The 27,981-nt window shown below is 46.1% G+C and overlaps 1 protein-coding gene across 2 annotated transcripts; it reads right to left on the minus strand.

The window, feature by feature from the left end:
* Positions 1 to 8,041: 8,041 nt before the first annotated feature.
* Positions 8,042 to 27,697, minus strand: DET1 (DET1 partner of COP1 E3 ubiquitin ligase). 2 transcript variants are annotated; one of them, XM_044981132.1, is made up of 5 exons: positions 27,547 to 27,697; positions 26,103 to 27,199; positions 18,132 to 18,322; positions 15,278 to 15,469; positions 8,042 to 11,095 (listed from the first exon to the last, which is right to left on the minus strand). In XM_044981132.1, the coding sequence occupies exons 2-5, from the start codon at positions 27,183 to 27,185 to the stop codon at positions 10,906 to 10,908; spliced, it is 1,656 nt and encodes a 551-aa protein (XP_044837067.1). In that variant the 5' UTR covers positions 27,186 to 27,199; positions 27,547 to 27,697; the 3' UTR covers positions 8,042 to 10,905. The 2 variants fall into 2 exon arrangements, with proteins under 2 accessions (XP_044837067.1, XP_044837068.1); XM_044981133.1 differs by having other exon boundaries at positions 27,442 to 27,550.
* Between the last annotated feature and the right edge of the window lie 284 nt (positions 27,698 to 27,981).

The raw sequence follows: 27,981 nt of genomic DNA on the forward strand, positions 1-27,981 counted from the left end.
TGGAGGTTTTGCTTTTCAGCTGGCTAATAGCATCCAAGTTCCTGAGATAATGGTGGGGGTTGGCAGCACATTTCTCTGGAGGAGGGGGTACCAAAAGAAGTGGGCAGACAAGGGCTATTTTCCTTTTCCCGATGATCACTCAAGCTCTCGCTGGGCAGCTAAACAACAGCTGGTGAGAAAACTGAGCACCAGTGTAGGAGGAAGCATTGTGTTCTCGGCTCTCCTGTCCCTCTGACCCCACCCCCTTTACCTTTTGTTTGTCAGATGCTCATGATGCTTCTCTCACTGGGCCCAACATCTGCTGAGTGCTGGAGAGTCTGCATGTGCTCCTATCTGAACTGAAATCTTGCACCAGCTGGAAAGCCCCAATAACTCTTCCCCTAGGCCCAGGCCAAGTGAGGCTGTTCCTGGGAGTAGCTAATGTAGTCAGTTTAGAGCTACTGTTCTAGAGGAAGTAGGCAGAGCAAACATGGGGCACGGGAGTGAATGATAAGCAAAGATGAAGGGAATGAAACAGGTGCCACTCAAGAATAGAGAAGTTTGGGATCAAAGTACAGGAAGTGTGTGGTTATATTCTGCTGTAACTATCCAAATCATCTCCTATGCTGAGCCTTCAGCACACAGTCTAGAGCCGTCAGTGTTACCAAAAGTGTCTGGCTGTACAAGCAGGGACCACTGCAGCAGTAACTTTACTCTAAGGACTTACAGCTATTCAAACGACTCACTCCCCTTCCCTAGCAGGGAAGAACCCATCTCTCCTCCCTCCCAATACCCAAAAAAGCAGCTGGGAGTTTCCATGCACCCCTGCCGCTAGCATGAAGAGTCCAGGGGGAGTATTCACTTAGCCACCTTTAATACTGGCCTGACAGTCCCATTGGAAATTGACTCCCAACTTGCTCCTCTTTAGTAAACTTTAATTTCTCTATGTGGAAATGACACCCCTCAAAAAACTTTCCCTTCCCTCCCACTCTGGTTCTGAAATGCCCCAGGGGTCTGGCCATGGGGAAGCTCCAGGGGTATGTCCATGAGGCTCTGTCTGCCTTTGCTTGTCTTTATGGAGATGGATTCTTTGTCAGCATGCGAGACTGCAGGAGCAGCAGTCCATCAGTGAGTTCCCCCAAAGATGCTGCTGGGTAGGGCTGCTATGCGCAGCGCCCTGCTTTAGAGTGAGGCCAAATCAGAGCAAGTGCAGGACTTGCGCTATCTCACCAGTTAGGATTCTGATTGGCAAAGCCAAAGTGAAAAACAGGAATGGCCTGGGTTCATGTCCTACATCTGTCCAAAACCGTTTGGATAACAGCTTCGCTGCTGGTTCATTTTAATCACACGTCCTTCTTTCCTCCACTAACTACCCTGTCTGAGAACAGGCTGGATTTCCCACAGCAGGCTGGACTCAGTGTTGCATAAGAAAAACAGAGCTGAGCAAGAACCACGCTGGTCTTATCAGTCCCTCTGGCAGGTCCCAGGCTGAAGTGTTGAAAAATGATTCTAATCTCTTCCTATTCCTGCCTTGAGGCAAGCAACTTTTTCCAGTAATTGTCAGGAATAGCCCTCATGCCACTCATTGCACAGACCTGGAATCTGGCCTTCATTTGGTCCTGCAGGGTCCATAACAGAAGCAGATGACTGATTTACTGAGCAGTCAGGACCACACTCTGCCCAAGAAAGTCTAGAAAACAGTCAGACTAACCTCCAGTGCCAGCCCCCCAATGCATGTCTCCTTATTCCAGGGGGAGAGAGTGAACAACAGGTGCAGCTTCTCTCCCTACCCCTCCCTCCAACAACCGGTGTTGCACCCAACATGCACCAAAATGCTTCTTCTTTGTGCATGTTGGTAAACAGTCTGTTTAATGCCAACAAGAGTCACGTATCAGAGGGGTCGCCGTGTTAGTCTGGTTCTGTAAAAGCAGCAAAGAATCCTGTGGCACCTTATAGACTAACAGACGTCTTGCATCCGACGAAGTGGGCATTCACCCACGAAAGCTCATGCTGCAAAACGTCTGTTAGTCTACAAGGTGCCCCAGGATTCTTTGCTGCTTTAACAAGAGTTACAACATTCTCCATTTACCCACAGAACCGTAGCTGGCTGGCCAGCTGCAAAGAAAGCTCCCTTCCCAATGGGCCTGACCAACAGCAGCCAGTCCATCTTTGCCCTCTGCTGAGATTGCCACCCTGTGTGCTGGTACTTGGTGCGATATGGGCACCTCTGCAGCAGGAAGTGAACATTGTCACACCCAACTCATTCCTCAGATGTCAATGAATGACCACTGGAGGGTAGGGATAAGCACAGCTGGGTTTAAACAGGCCCTGTGGAAGAGAAACGCTTCCAGCACCCTGCTTCTGAGCCAGCCAGGCCCTCCTATAAACTCCTCTTTAACTTAAAACCTCTTTTGGAAGAAGCAGGTGCAGGCAGAATAGGGATTTTATTCTCCAAAATGATGATCATTCAAGGTGGGAAGAGCGGGGAGGGCTAGACAAGAGATTCACAGCAGTCAGTATGGGTACATAGAATTGCAGCTTTAAAAGAAAATAGTCTCTTGGCCCTAGGCTATAGGTAGCTTTAAAAGTACTTTCAGCCCTTCAGGTCAGTCCCACCTTTCCCTTAATCAGCACACGATGAGCCGAGAGAGAGAGAATGAACTAGATGAGGGGTTGGAAAGCTGAACTGTTTGGCTTCCAAACGCTACTTTCCTTCTCCCTCCCAATACGCACACATTTTAGCCAAAAAATGGAATTAATTCCCATACCTGTCCCTTGCTTTTATCAGTGCTCTGCACACACTGGCTGGGAGGGAGACAGTGCACAGCTAGTTCTCTACCAGTATCAGCAGGTCTAACCTGGCTGGACTCAGCATCCAGCTAGAAAATGCAATAAACAGCACTGAAAAACCTTCCCTCGGGGTGGGAAAGAAAGAAAATGAGAAAGAGGGACCTTTCTCATAAGGCCTACCCTGCAGGTGACACTAGCTACTAATCCCCTCGTAGAAAGTAGTGGCATGAGCATAGTTCCAGCAGCGGTTCTTTGGCCATTGGGAACAGAGTTGTCATAAGATCCTGCTCCGGGGTTGGAAGAGGGTTGTCTCCAGGGCTGACTAGCACCATTCTCAGGAGATGTCCTTGTGCAGGTTGCTCAGAGTAGCCGGTTCGTTTGAGCCTCCTGTCTTCTAGCTCAGGCTGCTGCATCCCACCCTGGGGAGGCTTAACAAGGACAGGGGCCTCGCCCAGACTCTGGGCCGAAGGGTGGGAAATGACCTCAGCCACGTGCAGAGCGGCCATGTGCGCTGCTACCTCTCCTCTCCCCCCCCGAGCAGGAGAGGCCAGGCTGCTTTGCTGGCCGCTCTTTCCTCTTCAAGCGGCTGTTTTAACTGGGTTTTGTTGCCCTGTGCCGAGGACGTTGCCAGGTTGATAGCTGCTTTTGCGGCTGGTCTCTCCTGGTTGTCATGGTTACAGTGATTAGCAAGAGCTCAATCCCGAGATGGGGGAGGGGTAAAAGCTGCATCTCCCCATGTGCTCTCCAAGGACGGCAGGTACATCTAATCCCAGCATTGCTCCGGCTTACGCCTTTGACAGGCACCAAGGAGCTATCAAATGACCAGCTCCAAGACTGCGATAGTTGCTCGGAGGGGATGCAGTACTCAGCCAACTACTCCTATTAACACTCTAAATCAAATCTGACCAGGCCTGGCAGACAGGTATCTCTGGAGATGGCCAAGTCACCTCCTCCCACCTTTCACTTTGTTATATTTGTTCAGTTCCAGACGGGGTTCTCCCTTTCCCCTCGCCTGTCATTCCTGCTTTCTTACTGGTGAGAAACCCACTGGGGATGAGCTACTACCTGCAGGGGTACAGCCGTATGCCCGCACACCCCTTGGCCACCTTCTGGCCCGAGTGCGGCTGTTGACGTGCCTCAAGCATACCACCAAACATCACATGCCATGCAGTCACACTTAGATGCTGCCTGGCTGCAGGCTCACCTCCATACCACTCCTCCCAGGCACAGGCTAGGAAAATGCAAGCAGCCAGACCCATTGCATTGAAGGGCCTGATCGTTCCTTCCTCACACATCCACACTGAAGCCAGTGAGTTTTGTGTCATAAGGAATGGAGAACGGGGCTCAGAGTGAGTTAGGGTTTATTGTCTCCTATTGCTACTTTGCCTTATAGCCGGGGCGGCTCTAGCAATTTCGCCGCCCCAAGCAGGGCAGCGCGCCGCGGGGGTCGCTCTGCTGGTCGCCGGTCCCACGGCTCCGGTGGATCTCCTGCAGACGTGCCTGCGGAGGGTCCTCCCAGCGACTGGCAGAGCGCCCCCCACGGCATGCCGCCCCAAGCACGTGCTTGGCGTGCTGGGGCCTGGAGCTGGCCCTGCTTATAGCCAAGGCCTATAGCTGCCCCAGCAAGGCTGGAGGAGAAAGATATGGCAGGTGAGAGGGGAAGGAGTCCTCAGGGTAGTCCCAAGTAGGGAAGTCTGAAGGCGTATGTCCAGGAGCGGAGGCCTGATGTGTCCTTCAGGTGAAAGCTAAACAGCATGTGCCTGTGAAGGACTCCACTTCCTTGAGATTCCTCTCTCATTGCACCACCGGCAGCTGGCACATAATGAAGGCATTTGGAGAGATCCCAACTGAGGAACAGGGATAGTTGCTACTAAGTACAGTTACTGGTTAAAAATTAACAGCTTCTGTTAAATTCAGTTGATCCTTGCAAATTAGCAACCCAACAAAGAGTGTCCACTTCTAAGGCCAGTGACACCAAGCATCAACCTCCATCTGACAAGTCAGACTGCCCCACTAGGGTAGAGGCTGGGGGTGTTAAGGTTTCCTCTAGCTTCACGCTGCCTCATTTCAGTTTCCACAAGACGTTCCCCAGCCCCAGTGACTGTCATCTAAGCCCTCTGGGTCTCCTAAACCACCAGTGGATTCTCTCACTGGTCTCTTCTCTAAGCTTAAGTAGGTTCTGCTAAGCTCACTGAGCAGCTGGCGATAGTCTGTCTCCCCACCCACAGTGCATGAATAAACTTTTCCCTGAATTCCTCAGTGCACTTGGCATTCCAGTCACTGCAAAGCAGATGGCAATTCTGTCAGGCAGATGAACCGCAGGAAGCAGAAGATGTTTTAAGAGAGGATTTTGCCAGCTGCCAGAGTGAGAAAACAAAAGGGAAGACACTGGAAGAACAGCCAAACCATGCAGAGATGCAAGAGAAGTCTACCAGCTGCAGCTGTCTGTCTGGCAGCCAGCTCTTTAGGGCATGCCTGTACCCACCCACAAGACACAGTAAAGCTTCCTGCTATCTCCTAGGATCAAAGCAAGAGAGCCAACTCGCTAATGTAGCATTATAGCAGAGCTCCAAACCATGACACTAGGACCAACTGAAGTCTGGATATATGGATTAACATTACCAGCCTCCAATGGAGCATAACTAGATGCAGTACAACTCTGTCAGAACTCACTAGCCCTTCTTCGTAAGTATATCCCCCTACAAACCCACTGCTACGTTGCTGGTTACCCACACATCACTATAGTTTTCTGGTTGTTACAATCTTAAAGCCTGTATTTTTATCCCATTACATAAGAAAAACCTTATACAATTCAGCATTTTCACATCACTGTTTCTCTGAATAAAACCAGAACTCATTTTCCAGCATGCCAACTAAAATTCTGCATGGAGCAGACAGACTCCCAGCCAAAGAGCAGCTGTGGTTTTGAAGTCAGTCACTTCACAGAGCAGCTGGCAGGGTCATGCAGATTTCTTACCTCTAGAAGAGTTTACTTTGTACAACTCACCAGAGCACACGTGTCTGCAGCACAGCAGCAACAGGAGTTTGTAGCTGTCTCCCTCGCTCCATTTCCTTTTAGCCAAACGTCTCTCACAATTACTCTGACAAGAGAACAACTTTTGACATGATGCCAGGGAGGCAGAAAGGCACAAGTTCACACTAACAACCTGGACCCTATCATTGCATGAGTAACATGAACAAAGGACCATCACACCTGGCACATGATTTATCGATTACAAAACGTCTTCTACAGTCACCCTTCTAAATAAAAAAAACATAGCAGAAGCAATCTCGGTTTTACTAGACCTCAGTGACTTCATCCCCTTTTCCCCAGGGGTGAAATGGTTCCCATAGAAGGGAGTGTGGTGGAAAAGAGAGACAGGAAAGACTAAAAAAGTTGCAGAAAGTCACAAACCTGTTTTTTTCCCCGTGTCAGAAAAGCCCTAAACAAGCCTACCAGATAAAACTGGCGCATGTGAACAAAGGGCCGCTCCCATAATTACACTGGGACTGCCAGGGAACAAAGCCAAGGAAGAGGGCAGAAATGGTAGAAAGGAAGTCACTGCTTGAAGGTTAACTGAAAGGAGGCTTGAGAAGGGATCTACCTTTAGATGAATACACAGATGTACAGAAGGTTGCATTTTTGAGCCCACAATGATTTCTGTAGCTTGTCACTTAATACGGCTATATATAATCCTCACACAACTGACCCAATCTTATTTTGATTGTCTGCCAGATCAAAGATGGCTGAAGTCACAGAAAGCATAAAGTAGATCCATTGTTAACCAACACACTGTCTTTTCAAGGCATGAGTTTCCCTGCCAGTTAGTTCAGAACTGAACTGAACTGAGGAGTGCTCAGTGCCAAAGGGCTTCTGTGGGTTCATTCTGATACAAAGCTCAAGAGAAGCCGTAAAGAACCCTACACACAATAGAGGGAAAGGGCTCAGGAAGTGAAGATATTGGCCTCTCCGGTGCTCTCCTGCTTGAGACTGAGTATGGAGGTGCGCACACACACTGTTGTTGTTGAGTACCCAGTGCAGCAGAGCAGTGAGAAATCCAAAGGTGTGGAGCCTCAGATCAGGCCCATTTGGGCACTGGCAGCCACTGTTCAAGCTAGCAGAGGCACATTCCACCTGGGAGGACCATGCAATAAAAAAAATGCATAAATCAAAACAAAACCCACCAGTATTTTTGACCCACACTAAAAAGTATTGGTGACAGCCCTGCAAAGCCACCCAGATTGGCTTAACTTTCATGTTAATGTCTCAGAGACAGTAGATAAAATAGTCATAGGATGAGGCCCTAGGGACAGGCAGAAGGAAAAAGTCTATGTTCACAAGTGGGGCTGGCAACTTGAGCACCAAAGTGGGAGAGAGGAGCGTGTCCCACCTTTGCCATTAACTCACACCATCGTCCATACATATGAGTCCATAGGAGCATCTTAACTGCTCTAAGGTGAAACTTCAGCACAATGAATTAATACCCTAGACTTTATGGAGACCCTCCTGCACATATAGGTCATGCCTCCTCAAGACAAATGCACCCTGTTTTTTCTTAATGAAAGGATTTAAGTTACCACTGATATCTGATAGGAGATCTTGGAAAGAGGATACAAGTCAGACTCATGAAACAAGTTCTTGTTTATTCTGGTATTTATCTTGTGTTGCTTAACAGTTCTCATTCTAACCTAGTAAAAATATTAGGTAGAAAATATATGTCCCGCCCCTACTCCCACACTTCTTGTTTCTTAAATAAAAGAATCAAAATGTCAAGCATGAGAATGAGACAGGCTTTTCTTTCAACACACTCCTGTGGTAACATGAATCCTTCACTGTAGATACAAAATGTAGCAGCCACAGAATCTACAGTGCTGCACCAATGCAGTTCATACCCCTCACAACCGTCAATCTGTGCCTCCAGAAAAAACATTAAAACAACATTTAGCACTTATCTGGTACTTTTCACCCACAGAACTGAAAGTGCTTTACAAACGTGAGTCCACATCACCTCCTTTTACAGATAAGAAAACTGAGGCAGAGGGAGGGGAAGTGACTTGCCTGAGATTACACAATTTAGTGGCAGAGCTGTGAATATGGTTGTTACTTATACCAGTGGTTCTCAAATTGGGGCTGCCGCTTGTTCAGGGAGAACCCCTGGTAGGCCGGGCCGGTTTGTTTACCTGCCACATCCACAGGTTTGGCCGATCATGGCTCCCACTGGCCGTGGTTCGCTGCTCCAGGCCAATGGGGGCTACAGAAAACAGCGCAGGCCAAGGGACACAGCAGGTAAACAAACCGGCCGGGCCTGCTAGGGGCTTTCCCTGAACAAGCAGTAGCCCTAGTTTGAGAACCACTAACTTATACCACTTAAAGGAAATGGTATCAACAGAAAGCGGAGCTATTTTGAAGCACTGCTCCACCCCATCTGGAGCTCCAGGGAGAGGGACCACTAGCTTGTGGCATCAAGGAGTTAATGGGAACTGCTGAGAACTTCTGGGAAAGACAGAAAGATACATTAACAATGGAAAAGGGTAATGAAGAGTGAACTTTTGGTGAGAGAGAAAGCAGATAGCTCAGTTATCTATCAGCCACAGTGCATTTTATCAAGGAGGAGACAATGTGCAAAGACTCCCTGCTCGGAGCTTTAATAGAAAGAGTTTGAGAAACAGATTGTAGGTGAAAGAAAATAGTGTTCTGAGCTGGAGAGGAATGAGGCACTACTGCATGCATGTCCTGACACCTCCCCCAGCAAGTGGCCTCCCAACCTGAAGTCATTTGTTACAGCCCCGAGAAACTTCCCATCAGCACAAATACCCTGGGAAAGAAGACAAAGAAATATGTATTCTTGTCCTAGGACTACATTTTCCACAGACAGGCTTTGAAAGCCCTGAGCAATCCTGCACAGATGCAGATGGGCTACTGGTTAGAACTGGAAGTCAATTCTATACTCAGTTTACACAAGGTCATATGAATTATTTCATCTGAGTCTCAATTTCACCATCTGCAAAATGGCAGCAATACTTTCGTAAGAGTGCTTTGAGATCCTTATACAAAAACTGCTGTATAGCGTTGCGATGGGCTGTGTTTGGGAGGACAGAAGAAAGGAAGATAGAGCAAAAGAACTATATTGAGGGCTGTAAACATCCAAAGGACAGGATGGCTCAAGGAATCTAGGGTGAGATGTGGAGCTTGTCACATCTAGGTGAGGTATCCAAACCCTGCCCAGGTCAGTAGTGACAAAAATAAGATTATCTGATGGCTATTCAGTGATGTCTGAGATGAGCTTGTGACCTCAGGACTTTCCGAGCAGACAAGTGGCCACAACATATTACTCACAACTGGCCCCCTTTTTAGTACCTTCAGCAGATATGAATGGGCTTTTAGTCTGAAGGGCTTTCCTTCGAGGAGGGGTGCCCTCAAGGACAGTGCCCTGTCATGGCCCATCATGTGCATCAAAGAACAGCAGTTTCCAGTGTCAATCCAGCACCTTTAACCAGCCTTGTTTGCCTAAGATGACAACATTCCCTAGCAACATGCACATTTTGGTATGCACAGGTTTCGAGAAAGCCCATGTGCTACCTTGTAGTACAAATGCAGCCAACAATGAAGTGATCTTCAGATCAAAGTAGGGCCAGCATTTATATAAGCCTGCACAAGCTCAGACCCACAGGCATTTAGGTGCACATCTGGATTCAAGTCTAGCAGTTCATTTTGCAGACATCTCAGAAGTCAATCTTGCTTCAAGCGTACAGCGATACACCAGCAAGCTGTGCTTCAATCCCAGGCAGTCACACATTGGCACCCCTTGCCACCTCATCCCCAGTTCTCATAAAGAATAGGGTGTGAAGCAGGAGAGGACAGGCAGCAGTAAGTCAGCAAAGTCAGACCTTCAGCTACAAGCTCCCAGCAATACACAAGTCTCCTCTTCTCCCAGTGCAAAATCCAGCCTAGCTGTCCTCTAACTTCAGGGGAAAGACAAGCACCATGACATTCCAGTGCCAAACAGATGCAGACATTCTGAAATCAGCTCTCTCAGGTCTAACCCTGTTATCTCCTGGTGACTATAACCTTACAATCTGAGGAATCACATAGTAGCCATGGGAAAGACAAGGATGCCACAAGTCAGACATTCTCCACATTCACGTACCTGGCATGCACCAGAGACTGGGGCTGGCTCTTTCTCACCCTGTCAGCGGAAGCAGGGTGAGGGAAGAGGACGACACCTACCCCTGGGGACACATTCCCAGTCCATGCAGCTCTTTTCCCTAAGCCTCTCTCATGCATTCCTGCTGCTAGCTACCCATCTTCCCACCATACACACTAGCTCACACGTTAGGCATGCAGTCAGCTGTTCTGGCTTCCCTTCCTTGGTACCTGCCACCTTTCATCTGAGGGGCTCAAAGTGCTTTTCAGAAGGTGGCTTAGTCACATCCTCATTCTATGGTTGGAAACTAAGGCACAAAGATTAAGTGACTTGCATAAGAGTCAGGAACAGAAATCATCTCCCCTGATTCCAGTGACCTGCTCTAACTACTAGACCACCCCACTAACAGAGACCTTTCTCCCCTAATGCCTTGAGTGCACTGTGTGAATCACAAGAGCTAGTTTAGTTTCCTCATAACAGTGAAGGTACAAATAAAAAAAACCCACCACCGTGGCTTCTATTCTCACTCTGTAAGATGGGCTACTTGTCTTGACTAAGCAGAAGGGCACCGGTATAGAAGGAGTGTTTGAGAACTCTGTCTTTCCTATCACAAAACAGATAAAGCGAGAGAAAAGAAGACACTCCTGGGGAAACAGGCAAGGTTTCTCAGCTACATTTTGTTCACCAATAGGTGTGGGAAAAGACAGGGTTTAATGCAACAAGGGGCTTTGGCAATATGAACTGGATGGTATCTATAGAAAGAAAAGGTCACAAGACTAATCTCCAATCAAGATGGCTTCTTCAGAAGCACAATGGGATTCTCTTTCAATGGCTTGCGAGTGCCAGCTGCAGACGCTGTGGAACAATGCTGGTTGGTTAGGGCTTCCAGGTCAGGTTCCTTCGGTGACCAATGGTTTGGTTTCCTAGAAGGCATGAGTGTCCGGCTTTGGTGTGTCCACGATGGCAACAACTGCCCCAGCCCAGTATTGTACTATGTGCAGCTGTGCCTCATGTGGAAATTAACAACATATTCTGCATTAGTCCGCTGCACCGAGATGGCAAAGGGCTCAAAGGGGTGAAAGGTGAATGCAACCAGGCGTCGTACTGTGTGATTGATGGGTCGGCCCAAGAGTCCTGCTTGGATTTCAAACTTCAGAAGGCCAGAATCCCGGGCATAAAATCTGTAAGGAAGAGAAGCAGAGAACGCTGATTATGTCTATTCCTGCTCACTGGTTTTGCCATCTTGAACTCTGCATGAAAAGGGACTGGTGCCACTGATGACTGCTCCTTATTCCATCCTTATTCCATTACCAAAAGCATGCTGGCAATATGGTACGACAGACTCAGCCTGAACTGAGCAATACAATACGTAGTATTGACTAAGCAATACAAATGATGGAAGGTCACACAGGGAAAGTCCCTTCCTGGGTAGAAGTTTTTAATCTCTAACATTTTAACTCATTTTAGTGCCATAAATGAGAGAAGCCTCTTGCAAAGGGCTGTATTTCACTCTTGCGTGCTCTGATTTCTGGATCCACAGTTAGAAATAAAAGGCTTTATCCCTAATAAAATACATACTGGCTCCCTCCCATCCCACTGATGCAAACATATCCCATAGTCATAATGGGAGTTACACATGAGCAAATGAGAATACAGACCCATTCCTTTTAGTAACTTTTAAACAACAGCCTTCACTCTCCACCTGTGAGAATGCATTGTGTCTCTCCTGTTCTACCAAAAAGACTTCACAACACCACATTGCTGCTATGTGACTTGCTTTCTCACACATCATGTCCCCTTGCTGTGTCCCCATTCAGAAGATGTAAGAGAGCTACTGGACTTGACTTTGCTCTAAGGTGCCTTACACTACTTTACAGCCAGACTTCGCAGTCACTTGCTGATTTCCAGTGAAAACTCTCAATGCAAGAGTCTAGGAGAAAGTCGCTTAATGGCCAAATGCAGGGATCACAGCAAATCTGGGTGATCCGGAAAGGGAAAGAGATCACCTAATGTACTACCATGCAGAGCTCCACCTCCGGGACTCAGATTGGACCCTTGCTCCCCAAACCTGGAGTGCTCTGCAATGTGGCTCAGGTAAGAAGTGGACAGTGCTCTTCACTGACTTTCTGGCCCATAAGCAGAGCAGTGTTGGCTGCCTCTAAAGTGAGTTCTGCCTAGAACTACTTTGTTTGTTTGATCTTTCCAGTGCCCTGGAGGAACTCCTCTCCATGTTCAAGAGTTATGCTGTTTCAAGCTGCTCTCCCTACATCTCTAGGAGAACACAAGGATCTCTGCAACTTCACCTTCCACCCAATACTTCGGTGGGTTCTTCAGATAATTTGAAAACCAAATAGCCTCCTGTTATTACACAAATCCATCAGCACTGGCCCTGAAGTTGGTTCCACGATTAGGACCTTTTTCCGAGCACAGACTTGTGGTGGTCATTCTGTCCCTATCTGTCTCCATTTCCTTCCTGCCTTGCAGCTTTTGGTTGTTTGCATTTGCCTCTGGTTTTAGCTCAAAATTGCTTTTGTATCAGAGCACATTCTTCCCAACACCACCTGCTAGCCTGATACACTCACAGCTCTTAGGCTGGCAGCAATGGCTCCAGACAGATTCTTTCAATATCAGACACCCTCCAGGTTTTGATAATACAGCTTGCTAAATTCCTTGCATTTTTCTAGCATGCCATTCTCCTCTCCAGTCTCACTCCTCACCTGAATAAGAGTGCCAACCAACTGGCCTGCCAATTACACATAAGAATGAAGCAAAAGAGCTACAATCTTGGTAGCTGGCTTTCCAAAAAGCTCCCTCCTACTCAGAACTAGGCATGTGGGGGGTTGCTTTCTAACTAAAACATGGCCTATGGGCTGCTCCGCTCGCCACAATTCAATGTAATTTAAACACACTCAGGATGAGCTCCCTGCAATCTCAGGTAATCTCAAAGATGTGCTCGGGTTGGTATTTTTAAAAAAGTGCTCTGCAATCAGAGGCCATTTCCATGGACTCTCACTCTGTGGATAAACTAGGCATTGAAATATAAGACCTTGTGTCAATAAAAACAACAAGACCAGCCTTTTCAAATTGTACAAAAATGGTGAATTTATCTACAGACCACTTCTTTAAGAAGGCTCCTTGTTAACCCTTTAGATTTAAAAGCTTTAACCCCTAACACAGGAGTTTCTGTGTTAAGGATTTGGCAGCCCATGCATCTCCCCCACAAGCTTTGTAGTTCCCTGCTGTGAGTTTGCTGCCAAGCCTCTTGTAAACAGATACTGGGGGAAAGGCCCTGAAGCCATTCCATCAGCAAAGAGGCCAGGAAGCAGGATGTTAACCACTCCAGCAGCTGAGAGAGAGGACTGCTGCAGCCTTCCAGGGGAAGAGAAAATAAAACTAAGAGTGGGGAGGAGTTAAGCTAAAGGCAGCAGGAGTGGGTGCTGAGTCGGTGCAGGACACAACGGCGGGACCTCCAAAAGAAAAGAAAATATAGATTGAGTGTACCTTGGGCTGCTGATGGGCTCTGTGCCAATGCCAGGTGCATGGAACTGTCACTATAAATCCTACATTACCAGTAAAGAGAAAATAAAGCTAACGCGTCTTTATTTCAAAACCATTTTCTACATGATGGGCCACTGTTGTATCTTATTAATCACTGTCTTGTGTGACAGGAACACAGCAGCACTTTTCCAGCTGTTGAAGGGTTAAGGGTTACTTCTGCTGTTGAATTACCCTGCATACTATAAGCAGGCAGCTGGGAAGCAGGAGCCCCCCCCCACAGCTCCAAACCCCTATTCAAGTCCTGATTGACTCTGGCATTTTATAACCTGATCTTCTAAAGCGCAAAGCTACACGTCTACTCAGGGGAGAGCGGGAAGGTGGTAGTTTGCTTTGTTTACTACAGAAGACGTGACCACAGCAAATGTCTGCAGTCCCACTCCCTTTTGTCTGTAGAAGCTGCACAAATGTTGGCAGATGCAGACAAACACCACCCAGTGAGATCTCTGAACACCAAGTACAGCGACAGAAAAAGCAGCAGATATTTCTCTGCAGACTGTACAGAGTTTGAGATCAAACCAAACCGTACACGGGAAATCAATTGAATAGCTAAGATTTGGGGATTGTGTGTGTATGAATGGTCAGAAGTTCCCAAATCTTTGGCAGGTATAGTGTGCATGGTGCAGGAGGGAATACTGTGAACAGCAATAAAGTTGGTGGTTGCGACCTGTTTCCCATTTCTCTGGGCAGATCAAAACACTGACATCAGGGCAGTCACAGATAACAGTATTAACTCTTTGATCTCTCTCTTTGTTCACAAAATGTAGGATTTATTTCGCTCTTCAAGCACTAAGAGCTGTGCAGTTTTCTGCCTTGGGACACTCAGCACATTTAGGCCCAATGTATGATCTTCCTTAAGACGTTTTGAATATGGTGGGGGAAGTGCCAGAATCCAAACAGCTGTTATTGAAATCCATTGCTGTGGCCAATAAACAAACAATTTGTGCATGCCCAAGATAGAAATGTGCAAGCTCCCCCTGTTAGTCTGCAAGGAGCATTGCAAACCTCCCTACTTTCAAGGTTAGGCATATTCCTGTTAATAAGGCACAGACAGAAATAAGCAGAACAGCCCTTAGGTCTGACCAAAGGTTCTGCTATTCAAGCAAGTTTCTTATGCATTATAGGTTTCCAATTCACGAGAAACACAAGAGCCGATAGGGAAAAGGGGCCCATGGACTCCAGTGTTTGTTAAATGAAGAGGAATAAAGTTCATAGTGAAAGATGACTTTGGTTTCTAAGTTTCTCAGTGTGCGTTACAGACACCGGAGTATGAAGACAGTCAAACCAGCGCTGTGAATGTTATGGGTAACATGTAACATACAAAGACATTTAAACAAATCAGACTTGTATAAGTGCTGGCCAGCCCCACCTCCCAAAATGAGCATTTTCTTGACATGACAAAGCAGACTCATACATTGCAACCATAGCATGCTGGCTGTCATAGCAAAAGGCTGGAGTCTGAGAAGAGGGGGAATTTAACGTTCCTATAAAAGGATGTTAAAGTTTCACTACCCATTTCTGCCTCTCAACATGACCAATGCGCTTCAACTCCACTTTTGAAAGAGCCAAATGTAAATGTGCATATGTAAAATAGGCACAGTCCATAGGAGAGGAAAGACAGAGCTTCCTAATTTACTGGTCTCTCCGGAATAATCTAAACAAGGGCTTTGCTGGAATGGGACAGAGGAGGAGAAAAGGCAAACATCCCTATATGTACACTTCAGTCTGAGACACAGTCGAGACACATACATTTCTGAGAAACACACATTCAGTCCTAGCCATGTGCAATTTCTGACTCTTCTTCATACCTGATGGGGTGATCTCCACACGTCTTTGGCCGTTCCATGACTGACACCCACTTGTCATCATAACTGAAGAGGGAGAGGTCAAGGTAAGGGCTGCCGCTGTAAGACTGAGCGCTGATTGGGAGCTGACCCAGCAGCCTCCGCACAGCCTCTGTGTGCCCTCCATACTTTGCATTCACAATAGTGTCCTTAAACCTGGAACACACAAAGGGACACATTTTATTTGCAAAGCACACAGGTAAATGGCACAATGTAGATACATTAGTGTTCAAAAAGGGCAGAAATAACAAAAATCAAAACAGCAGCAGTTTAAAAAAAACAGTACTACTAAGTTCAGAAGTTGTAATTCATCTGATACACCATCAGTCTCAATTTTGGTGACCTTTTACCTGCTCCACAATCAGTGTTCCTATTCTGTTTTGGAACTATGTGGACTGACAAGTGGATAGGAACTTGTCATTCCACAAGATCTGGCTACAGCTGCCTTGCAGTACTGGAAAAGTAAGGATCAGAAATGGGGAGAGATGGAGTAGCAGCTTAATCAATCCAGGTTTTACTGCAAAGATTGTAAACATTGTCAGTGAAGCCTGGAAGTTGTGCTATAACAGCTGAATTCCTGAGGCTGAAGGAGGACTTGGGAATCCATCTCTCCTCAGCCATTATGTTTTGATTGCATAAAGGGAAGAAACTGTAGAAGAAGAAGAAGAACCTGGAAGAGAAGCCTGCAGCTGTTTAGCTCAGCACAGTCTGAAACGTTCTTTCCTGTGAAATGATTTATCTGGATTGGAGCTTTTCTTCTTTAGAAGTTAGTAAGCAGAATCTGAGCTCTCTGTTGCTGAGATCCAACTTTTATGAGACCAGCGGTATAAGAGCCACTTATCAGGAACAGTTTATATTGGACTGTAAACTCTCAGAGCAAGGGCCTATTGTGTTTACTTATCTAATAAGCACCCTAGCACCCCATCACTAGCCACATTATAGGTTCTGACCACCAACCAGAAGGCTGAAGAGGTTCTTGCCTCTGGTTTCAGCTACAAAACAAGAGCAGCACTTCATATGTTTGCATTAAGTTCTGTCTCTCACAAGCAGTAAGGAATCCCCAGTGGGAGTTATGGAAATATACAAGACGAGTAAGTCTCCTTCACTTGCATGGATTCAACAGCTTGAATCAACAGAAGTCTCCCCTATAAGCAATGGCAGAAATGGTCACTACATAGTTATGCTGAAGTTAAATTAGTTGTGTGGGAAGTACAAGAGGCTCTGGCACACTTGGGTATATCACCACATATTCCTAGGACCACATTTTAGAAACACCATCACCTGCATTACTAACATGACTTTCGTCTATTTAAAAGAATTTTAGAAGCCTTATTTACTTTTATATCTCACTCCACTTTCACTGTGACATTAGATTGGTCAGTTTTACTTTCACACTGGAAAGGAAGTTTCAACTGAAAAAAGGAACAGCATACTTTTTGCTGAAATTGTAGAAAATGCCACAAACACAGAGTTTTATTCATATTACATTTGGGGAAACCTGTCTTGCAAAATAAATCCCTAATTTGGTGACATTTTTGGTTTAACAAATCCCAGCTTTGGGCCCTAACTATTCAGAGAGCATCGCTTAAACCGCCGCAGAGGAAGACACAGCACAAAGTGTGCTGGCAGCATTCTTCCCTCAGAAATCTCTCTCCCTAGGGTTGGGTTCAGTTCTTAGGTTGTCACTGTATACCAGTCGTCCCCAACCTTTTTGTGGCCAGTAGCACATTCATGTTTTCAGAAGAGTGTGGCGGGCGCCAACAATTTTTCAAGGCTTATTTTGTATTTGTACATTAAATAATATGAAAAACATCATATTTAATATTACATAATATATGAATCCATAAGATAAAAAGGGTAATTTTACATGTAAAAGGTATTAATTTAATTATTCGGCAATTACTCTTTCACCTTACCATGTGAATTTGCTCTTTTTTATCTACCCGTAAGAAAAATTAAGGAGTTTTTACAAAATAAATATCATAAACAGTTTTTATCTTATGTATTTTAAAAAAGTAAAACACTGTTGAACTGCTGGTCCAAATATATTTATTATTCTTACTTTAACATAGAATGAAGCCTGCAGCCCCGGAGTTCTCTGTCCCCAGCAGGCACGGGGCCGCGGCTTCTCTCCGGCTTAAGCCGCAGCCCCTTGCCTACCAGGGACCGAGAACACCGGCACCCGCAGCCTGCAGCCCTGGAGTTCTCTGTCCCCGGCAGGCACGGGGCCCCGGCTTCTCTCCCATGCTGGGCACTAGGCAGGCCACGTGCCTGCCAGGGACAGAGAACACCGGTGCCCGCAGTCTGCAGCCCCGGAGTTCTCTGTCCCCAGCAGGGGCTGGGCTGCGGCTTCTCTCTGGCTTCGAAGCCAGAGAGAAGCCACGGCCCCGCGCCTGCCGGGGACAGAGAACACCGGTGCCTGCAGCCTGCGGGCTCCGGAGTTCTCTGTCCCCGGCAGGCGCAGGGCTGTGGCTTCTCTCCCCTGCTGGGCACTAGGTGGGTGCACATAAATGCCATGGCACCCGCGGGCACCACGTTGGGGACCACTGCTGTATACTTTCTAGCCTTGGTCTACCATTTGCAAGACAGTGAATGTGGAATACAGAACTAGGTGTACCCTGCCTCAGCCTTGAGTGTTCAGGATTTCAGAACCCATAAGGCTGTGGTGAGATGTGCCACGTTCAGAATGGACTCATACACCAGTCAGTCACTAAAGAGCTATGTTTCTCAAGATTGCCACAGCTATTTGATACTGGCCTTTGGCTGGCAGTGTTGAGCATGTACCTATATGGTATAAGGCATGCTCCGAATGGCTCACCGGCGCTGGATCTGTCTGGCAAAGTTGTTACTGGAAGCTGAGCAGGGAAATTGGACAGCCTCGCTGTGCAGGGTGGCATTCCTGAAGAGGTCACAGAAGTTTTCAAAGAGCTCCAGTAGCTCATCCGAAGTGTTCTCGAACACGGCAATAACCTCTGTGGTCACCATGTTGTACACAACAAAGAACGAAGGCTGCAGAGAGTAGCAGAGTTAGTGGTTTTCCAACAGAGTGCAGACAGACAATACAGGGTCTATATTAGTTGGGAATCCCTCCCCTTCAATATACACACACACACACACACACACACAAAAGATTACCCATGATTACTCTGCAATGTAGGAGAATCTCACATTCACTATATAAATTCATTATGCTATTCAAATACCTCAGAGGGTACCAGATTATCCAGCCTATTCACTACAGTGTAATTATTTATGAAGGGAACTAAACGCACTTTCAATTTTTCATTTCAAACTGGACGTCAATATTTGTTTTCTCTTCCTCACTCCCCACCAAATATAAAACGCTTTTTAAAGTGGCAGATTTAATTTTCTTTCCTGCTGGGGAAGTGATTTTAAACCAGGTGCTGGCTGGCAACAAATTATTTTTCCTGTATATGAAGAGCTGAGAGCTTTTTTTTTTTTTTGGCATTTATTGTTTTCCCCCCCTCTTAGTATTTCCAGCATGCAGAGATGAGATATTTTTAGTGCATTGTGTTCCAACATTGCCTGCAAAAGTTTTGCCCTCCAGGTATCATGCTGGTGTAAAAATGAAAGCCTGAAAAACAATAACTATTTCTTTTTAATACTGACACTCTTAGCCAAGAATTTCCAGGTGCCATTGCAATTGTAAATCCAAAGCATGACTCAAGTACTTCTGCAGTAAATTTTTCCCTAGATAAGGTTACTCAATCACTACAGACACTAACTCCCAAACCCAGGGTGTCCAAACTTACTGGCCTTCCGAGCCACATACAACAATCTTCAATCTTCAGAAGTTCGAGAGCCGGGGCACACCTGCCGGGAGCCAGGGGTTGGGGATTCAGCCCTGCTCCTCAAGAATCCCCGAGCCCTGGCAGGTGTGCCCTGGAGGGCTGAAGCCCCAAGACCCACCTCCCCGCTGGACAGAAGCCCCTCCCGCACCATCCCACTGCAAGGCAGAGGTCCCGAGCCTCCTCTCCTCCCCCAGTCTGGTAGGTGAAGAATGGGGAGGCAACTCAGACCTTAGGATTTCCATTTATATTAGATGCTTGGGGAAGGTCTGAACATGTTTCCAACCTACAGACTCCACCTTGATATACTCACAATGCAAGACTGGCCTCGTTTTACAAAAAAAACAACAACAACCCAGCTGTAGACGCACCTCAAGACTTCACCCTATAGGATAAATTTGTGGGCTGGGGAGAAGTAGTATGAGGGAAGAACTCAGATGAGTCTCTCAAAATGGGGCGGAGTTTAGACTATGGCTTGTTACAGAGTTGTGTTGGTTTTGGAGAAGTTGGTCCGCTCTATCCAGTTCTCTCTCTCAAGGGAGCTGTTACTGACACATTGTAAGTAAACTATTCAGAAAATGGGGGAAACGGATAGTTGCCAAATACCCACATATTACTCCCAATCACCTGAACCATTAGCTAAATCACCACCTCCTGAGGATTGAAGCGCAGAGGGAAGGAGAAGGGCTTGACTACCCTTGACTCATTCCTGTACAAGTATTTACCACTTTAAAGATTGCAAAATTACATGGTGAATAAAAATCAATGATTTAAAAAAAAAAAATCAGATTTTTTGATAAAATGCTTTTTGAGGAAAAAACCCATCTGAAGATAGTTTTAATTAAGATACATTATAGCTCAAAGATACCTCATCATGGAATAGGGATTATAAATTCTAATTCTATAGTATGAGACAATATATTCATGTAATGTTTAAGAAAAGTTTTGTAAATGAGTTCTAATAGTTCATGGATTAGGGCCCGAATCTTATGGGGTTCCAGGGGCTTCTGTATAGATTATTTAGGTTAATCTTTCTATCTACCCAGTCGGACTCAGTGCTCAGTCTAGAAGATACCATCAGAGATGCTTAGTTTTGCAGTTCTCAAACTGTGGATTTGTGTCTCCAGAGATAACATGCTTGTTAACAGCAAAAATGTTTTTAAATAAATAATATATAAAGGTGAGAAATAACAGACCTCAACCCTATTGTCCCTCTGCAAATTTGTGTACACAGAGTCACTTCCTTACCGCTCTCTCTAAAAGTGCAAAGTTTCAAAAAGTTCAATGAATAGAAGATTGTTGCGGGTGGAATAGATCTGGACAAGGAGAAAAAGTCTGGAGATAAATGTGAGAAGGGAAGGACAGGCAGTAGAAACAAAAGTGAAACTAGTTGAGCAGCATATTCCAGAAGTCTTGAGATCTTTCTGAGTGTAGCCTTTATTGATTTGAGATCTACCATACCATTGTCTCACTAGAAGGGAAAACCTATAATGGCAGCAGGCTGTAAAAGAGACCCAGTTTGGGAATAAGAACCTTTCAAGCAATATGTTTGCGGATGATGTTTTAAAGAAAGTCACACCAGTGAACTGGTGGAAGTCACTTAAGCACTTTGATTCAGACTGTTGAAGTGATAATCTCACTTCTAAAAGTAGTAGCTTCTTCTGCCGGTGTAGAAAGAATATTTCTTCCTTTGGACTAATTCATTCCAAACTGAGAAATCTTCTGGGACCTAGGAAAGCTTGTTTTTCTTTTCCAGATTATGAACAAACAGGAAAATGAAGATGAAGACTGAGTTAGCTGCAGAAGCCAATATTTTAAGTTTCTCATGTTGACCTGGCTGACAAAGTCGATTTAATTTTTTTTTTAATATTTCATTTAACTATTTTAGTTAAAAACAATTTTAACAAAAACAAACCTGATTTTAAAAAACTTGAATGTTTAACTAAATTCAAAAATTCATATGCTTGTTTTGTTAAAATATTATATGTTTGCTGTTGAAGAAAAAAATCCAGAATACATAACGTTGTTTTAGTTAAATAAAACCATTTAAATGTGTCTGGTGATGTGCGCCTCCTAATACAGCATGGCAAGAAAATCCTCCAAATATTAATGATTAACCTGTTGAACTGGAGATACTTCACCTCCCAATGACTTCTTAAATATCTGCTTCAATTACTTTTGGTAAATGAAATAACCAGACAATCATTCATTTTCTGATATAACTGTAAAACTAATCTGAAAAGTTTTCAAAATAGATCACTTTAAAAATGTATAGTGTACACCTTCTAAAAATGACACCTACATCTGTCTCTGAGTTGTGAAGAATATGTATTAAGGTTATAACAACCAAAAAAAAAAGCACTTTTATGTAGAAATCCATGATTAAATCGAGTCTTCCTGACTAGTGATTTAAATCAATTTGATTTAAATCAAATCCACCCTGCAAAATTACATTTGTAAGATATTTCTTTTATGGGAGTCGCTGTATTTACTGTAATTGTGTGTCTATGAAATGTGCTAAACTAGAAAAACTTTTCTCAAATTATATTTTAAAGCCACTTGTAGTTCCTGGGTGGGACATTATGCTATACACTTGGCATAAGTTAGGTAACCACATAGCTATTTAGAAAAACATAGTATTTCCATAGAACGTGTCATGTCTAGATCCATCTGAATAACTGAGAATTCATCTTCCATACTTTCAGTATAGGTTCCCACTACTTGTGCTTGTGTTAATCAGACAATTGAAATGGAAAAAAACCTACTAAATCATCTAGTCCATGTCACTGCCAATGTAAAGCTCAGATCCCAAGAAGGGGAGGTGGGGGGAGTAACCAGACGTAGATATTCAACTGTATCATAATTTTAAGCCTCACTGCATAATCAAAAACAAACAAAGGAAAGGTTAGACTCAAGTGCAGAGGAAACAGAATTTTCACTAAATATAGAACCCTGCTACAGCTGCCATAGAAACCATCCAAGAGCAGTGGAAATGGCAGAGCATGAAGAAGGGACCTTGTGGCCAGGTTGGCAGATCTAAAATGTGACCATTTTTGCTTTACTTTGTATTACTTGTTGTTTAATTAGATGCATAAATGTGTTTATCAAAACTCAGGCTTCATGTACAACATTGAAAAACAAATGTGAGTTTTAATAAAAATTAAAACCTTAACTTTTCCCTCTCAACACATCAAAAAAACCCAATATCCTAAATACCAACCCACCCAACCCCTCCTCATGCAAAAATCTAGGAGATGAGATAGGCCTAATTGTCAATAAGCTCTGACTCCCTCAAATCAGAAGTAAATGAAAGACTTTCCACAACAGAGCCCTAACACACAGAACTGCTTGCCACACATGCTTAAATCTAGAACCTAACAACTAGTTATCTTGAATGCCTCAGCTGATCACATAGTCAGAATTTACACAGAGCTTCACAGATCAAAGTAAATATCTGGAAGTGGACCCAGAAACTAATGGGAAGCTAAGTTCATCTCCTGAGGAACTAGTGTAGTCTGCAGCCTGCCTCTGAGGCTTCAAGCCAGCCACGATCTGCACCAGCTGTGAAGTCTAAGTAATCTTCAAATGGAAGCAGTCTAGAGAGCATTGAGGTGACCAGTCACAAATGCCTGTCAAAGTCCAGATCCAAGAGAACTGGTTACATTCACCTAATCAGGAAGGCTTATGATATTTTTGACCACTGATGGAGCTCAAGACTCCAGGAGCAGTAAAGTGGGCCCTAAAACATCCCAAATTGCAACCCACTTGGACAAAGGTTTAATATCTTTGCAATATCCATGTTGTTTATGTGTATTTGTTAGACAAACATTTCAATGCTGCTTTTACAAAAGACGCTCAGTTCTCAGCTATTTTACAATAATAAACAGTGCACACAATCTAACACAGTGGTTCTCAAAGCCAGTCCGCCGCTTATTCAGGGAAAGTCCCTGGCGCACTGGGCCGGTTTGTTTACTTGCCGCGTCCGCAGGTTCGGCCAATCGCGGATCCCACTGGCCGCGGTTCACCGCTCCAGGACAATGGGGGACGTGGGAAGGGGCATGGGCCGAGAGATGTGCTGGCCGCCCTTCCCGCAGCCATTGGCCTGGAGTGGCGAACCGCAGCCAGTGGGAGCCACGATTGGCCGAACCTGCCGACAGGGCAGGTAAACAAACCGGCCCGGACCGCCAGGGGCTTTGAGAACCACTGATCTAACATTCTTTGTGACTCTACAGCAGACTAATGTATGTGCACAATGGAAGAAGTAACACACAAAGAAAGCTTCAAAGTGAACAGCTTACATTCATTCATTCCAACTTCTAGCCCTTGAAAAAAAATGGGGCAAATATTGAGGGGGGCAGGAAGGGAGTCGCTAAACTTCCAGAGAAAACAGAACAGTGAGCAATGAGCAGCACTGCAAGTTTAGCAAGAGTTCTTGCCCGACATCTTCAATAGAATTATAAAAAAAGCAGATGAAAGGAATTAAGTAGATTAAAAAACTTAAAGTAGTCTCAGACCAATCTCACGTGGATTGAAAACTGAAGATCTCTAGGAAAATAGGCAATGATAAACATGCTGTGTTATGGTGGGGGCAGAGGGGTAAGGGATGTCTACCACGGAGATTGGCATTACAGCTGGTCTGATTTAACTTCATTACCGAGCTGGAAATGGGAGTAAACAACATATTGGTTAGAGATAGCAGATGATACTGAATTGGGGATTCTGCACCACCGCACAAGCGCAGAATTAATGTTCCCGGCAAATTTTTTTTCTCAAGCAAAATAATTGATTCTGACAGGAAGGCAAAGGGAAGTCATGTGAGGGGTCACGCTACAATTACATCTTTTGCCCACCAGGGGCTGATGTGGTGTCAGAAGAGAGGGCAACAGGCTCATAAGCAGGAGCAGCCAACCGTAGAGAGGGAGGGGGCAGATGCTGTCTTCCTTACAGCACCCTGCCTGCAGGGCCAGGTAAGGAGGCATGGAATTGGGGGGAAGAGAAGACAGAGAGTGGGGCATATGGGGCTGCTGGAGGGCTCACACAAACTGGGGTTCATAATAGCTAGTAAGGGGAGACAGGGGCACAGGAGCTAGTGGGGTGACAACATTGAGCCAGAGGCTGAATGGGAATGGGGGTCCAGGGCCACGGGGGGATATGGGCAGCTATGCCTGGCTGAATGTGAAGTGGGGGTGCAAAGACACATGGAGATGGGGCAGCTATGCATAGCTGAGTGACAATGCAGGGCCACATGGGGAAAAGAGGGGAGTGGGGGTGCAGGGCCACATGGGCATATTTGCAGATATGCCTGGCTGAATGGGGTGTGGGGGTACAGGGAAACACAAGGACAGGTTTGGATGTGCCTGATTGAATGGGAGAGGCTAGAGATCAGCCAGGGTCTGCATGGGGGAGGATCCCCAACTCCCTAACAATTGCCCCCCCTCCAAAAAAACCCAAAAACCACCTTGTTCCATACTTCCCCCACCCACACCCAACAATCCTCCAGATTCTCTCCCAGGCTCCTTCCCAGCAATTACTTCCCTCTTCCTCCGCTCCTCCATTACCCCCAACTTCCCAATGCCTTTGCACTGCTTTGGAGGGGTGCAGGAAATACATTTCTGTATTGTACTTTAAATGAATTATTCTGTATTAATAAAGTTCTGTATTAATATGCCTAGTAAGGAATCTATTTGTCAAAAACCATTTCCTGAATCTTTTTTGTCGTCTGCATTGTTACAGACATACGTGCTGACAGGTATTTTGAAACAAACTACCAAAATAATTGAAACTGGTGTGATTATATTGTTATTTTGACAAATAAAATATGCAGAATTTTACAGAATTTAAAATAGTGTGTGTAGAATTCTTAATTTTTTGGTGCAGAATTCTTCCAGGCATAATTGGGAGTTGTGAATACCATTCAGGACAGAAAGATAGTAAGAGGCTTTGAGAGATTAGAATTGTAAGCAGAAAAAGTGAGATTCAGCTTGGAAAAATACTCAAACACACATACCTAATAGGAGAAAAGCATCTGGAAAGCAATAATGGCTTAGAGATCCAACTATGCAATACAATATGGAAAGAAAAAAAGGCCAGTTTGGGGTGGCACACGCAGAGTCTGTAGACCACAGAGTAGGGAAGTTAACAGTCTTTTCTTTATATTACTCTGGCATGACTGCCTCTGAAGCACTGTTTAGTTCTGGGCACCTTTCAACAGAAAGAAACTGGTGAGAGTGGGGAAAAGGAACAAAATGATCAGCAGGCTGGAGGGGTTGAAATAAGAAGCTAAATTAAAGAACTAATTGTATAGTTTGTGTAAGACATCTGATGGGGAATGATTGGATGATTCTCTACAGGTAACTGAAGGGTATATATTCCAAAGATGGGAAAAGGTTACAATATGTAGGCTAGCACTAGGATATCATTAGGAATAATTGGAAGAAATTAAGAAAAATTTAGAATTAGTTTTATGGAGCAAATCCCAATAATTAGTTCCAATAAGCTGTGGGGCAGTGTCCCAAGGGAAGTAGAAATACTGTCACTTGGGACATTTACAATTATAATCAGATTGTACGCTCATCAGGACAGAGACTATTTTTTAGCCTGTATTAGTACAATGCCAGGCATAATAGGTCCCTGATCCTGATTACTAAAATACAAACTGGGCAAAGCACCAATAAGTGTAGTATAGGAAACAATCCTTCATTTGCAGGAAGATGAAACTGGATAACCACATTGGTCTTCTCTCTCTAATTTCAATGACGTTTTTACATTGTGAGAGGGGGAATCTTACTAAATACAATCAAAGATACCACCAAGGCCCCTCACAACAGTATCCAAATTATATACTGTGGAGAGCAGAACATTTCTACCCAACACTCAAAGACCCAAATCAGCACTTAGACCAGAAATGTAGCTTATAGTATTTTTCTGCATGGGAATAACCTCAACAAAGCAATAAGCTGCCCAAAGAGGACAGGCCCTACCTGCGAAGGGTCTGTCACCCTCAATGTGACCACATCTTCACTGGTGTATTTAATAAACAGATGGCTCTCATCCAACAGCTGCATTTTCCACATGCGCAGCTGCCTCAACTGATCAAAGTACTGGAAGAACCTCCTTTTTGCCATTGCACTCCCATCCTGCTCTGCCCTCCTCCACAGGTACACCAACAGTCTGTGTTTCAGAGAATTTATGAAGGGCTCTTTGTACGGGTTTGCCATCCCTGTCTGAGTGTCTCGCTGCACTTCTGGATAGACAGCGGACAGGGTCAGGAGATCATCCTCATAGCAGAAGCGACCTATAGTCCGTACATCAATGAATGTGCCCTCAGGTGTCACTTGAAAGACATGAATAGTCTGCTGCTGCACAGAGAGAATAGCCAAGATATTCTTATACAGGTATAGGCCCTGGTTGTGAGACAAGATGACTTTGTCACATTTGAATGTCCTTGTGTCACAGAGTCTACCTGTGTGAAGATCTATGATATGCAGAGAATAGTCCTCCAAGGGGGACCTGGGATTAGGGGTCACTGACTCACTGTTGCGATAAACCTCAAAAAATGGGGGGTGAGGTTCCTCAGGCAGGTAGGCAGCAGAGCCAACAATTACATAGCGACAGTCATCTGTGAACAAACTGCACTCGCGGTTCAGGTGCTCACCATTGGAGGCCACGTTGGTGATATGAAGCAAGACGAAGAAACGTTCAAAGAGCCGCCCACGGATGTTGACAGATCTTTGGTCGTTGCCATTGGCCAAGATCTCTCCCTCATAACCCTGCAGGAGATCCTCTGCTGCCTGGCAGCCCTGATACTCGTAGATCTCCAGGGAGGTCTGGTCCGAGGAGAAAGCGATGAAGTAGCGCCCATCGGGGGAGAACTTGCGCAGGAAGCAGGGCGGCTTCTCGACGTTGACCACAGTAAAGTTGGGGAAGACATTCTGGTGGAAGACCCGGACTTGGTGCCAATGGGTGCCGGCCTTACCAGAGCTGATCCTTCGGCGCTCCAGGCGGTGGATGACATTCTGGTTCTGGATTCTGCGGGGCCTGATGGTCGGAGCATCATGATCCATCACTTCATCGTTCCCTGGGAAGGAAACACAGAGGCCGCTGTACTGGACAGGGAGCGGCACGACCCTATACCAGACCGCGTGTGGGGAGGGGGGGGAGATGGGAGAGGGTCTCCTGGGGGGGCAGGGGCACCGCAAGGGTAACCCAGCTGGGACCCTAGAGGCGGGGTGCTCTGGAGATGCCTGCTGAGAAGAGGGAGCGCGGGAGGCTCCCCCCGGAGGCGGCCCCGGTGTCAGGGGCCGGGAGTGGGAGGCTCACAGAGACGGAGGTTGCGGTTTCCAGACGCCGGGGCGCTGCAGGGCCGCGGTCCCCCGGGATGGGCGTGCGGCGGCGAGAGCCGGGGGGCGTCGCGCGTCTCCTCACCTCCCCGGGCCGCTGCGGGATCCCGGCGCCTCCGCTCTCCGGTCACTCTATGGCCGCCGCCATCTTTCCGCCAAGGCGCCGCTGTTAACGACTCCTCCTCGGCCTTGGTGACGAGAGCAAGAGGGGACCGCGCCAGCCCGGAAGTGCTTCCGGAGGCCACGGGGCGGGGCGTCAGGTAGGCGCCGCGTGTCCGCCGCAGCCGGCGGACAGTGACCCCTGGCGGCCGGAGGAGTCACCGCGGGGCTGGGGGAACCAAGGGCCCTTCAGAGCCGTCAGGGACCATGGCAACCACGGCAGCCGGGCATCATGGGAGACGGGCCCCACATCCCCAGCAGTGCAGGGCACCCCGACCCCCCCCCGCCTAGGGCACCGGCCAGGCATCCCCCAGTAGGGAGCTGTACTCACTGCACCCCTCCAGAGCCAGCAGTGCCCCCT

This window comes from Mauremys mutica, chromosome 11 (assembly GCF_020497125.1).
Source record: "Mauremys mutica isolate MM-2020 ecotype Southern chromosome 11, ASM2049712v1, whole genome shotgun sequence".
In the NCBI taxonomy this organism is placed as follows: Eukaryota; Metazoa; Chordata; order Testudines; family Geoemydidae; genus Mauremys; species Mauremys mutica.

Coding starts and splice junctions, on each gene's coding strand:
- DET1 (XM_044981132.1), bottom strand. CDS start 27,185: ATGGATCATGATGCTCCGACCATCAGGCCCCGCAGAATCCAGAACCAG. Junction 15,470..18,131: donor GCCAGACAGATCCAGCGCCG/GTGAGCCATTCG, acceptor TGTGTGTTCCAG/GTTTAAGGACACTATTGTGA. Junction 11,096..15,277: donor TGTGGAGATCACCCCATCAG/GTATGAAGAAGA, acceptor TCTTCCTTACAG/ATTTTATGCCCGGGATTCTG.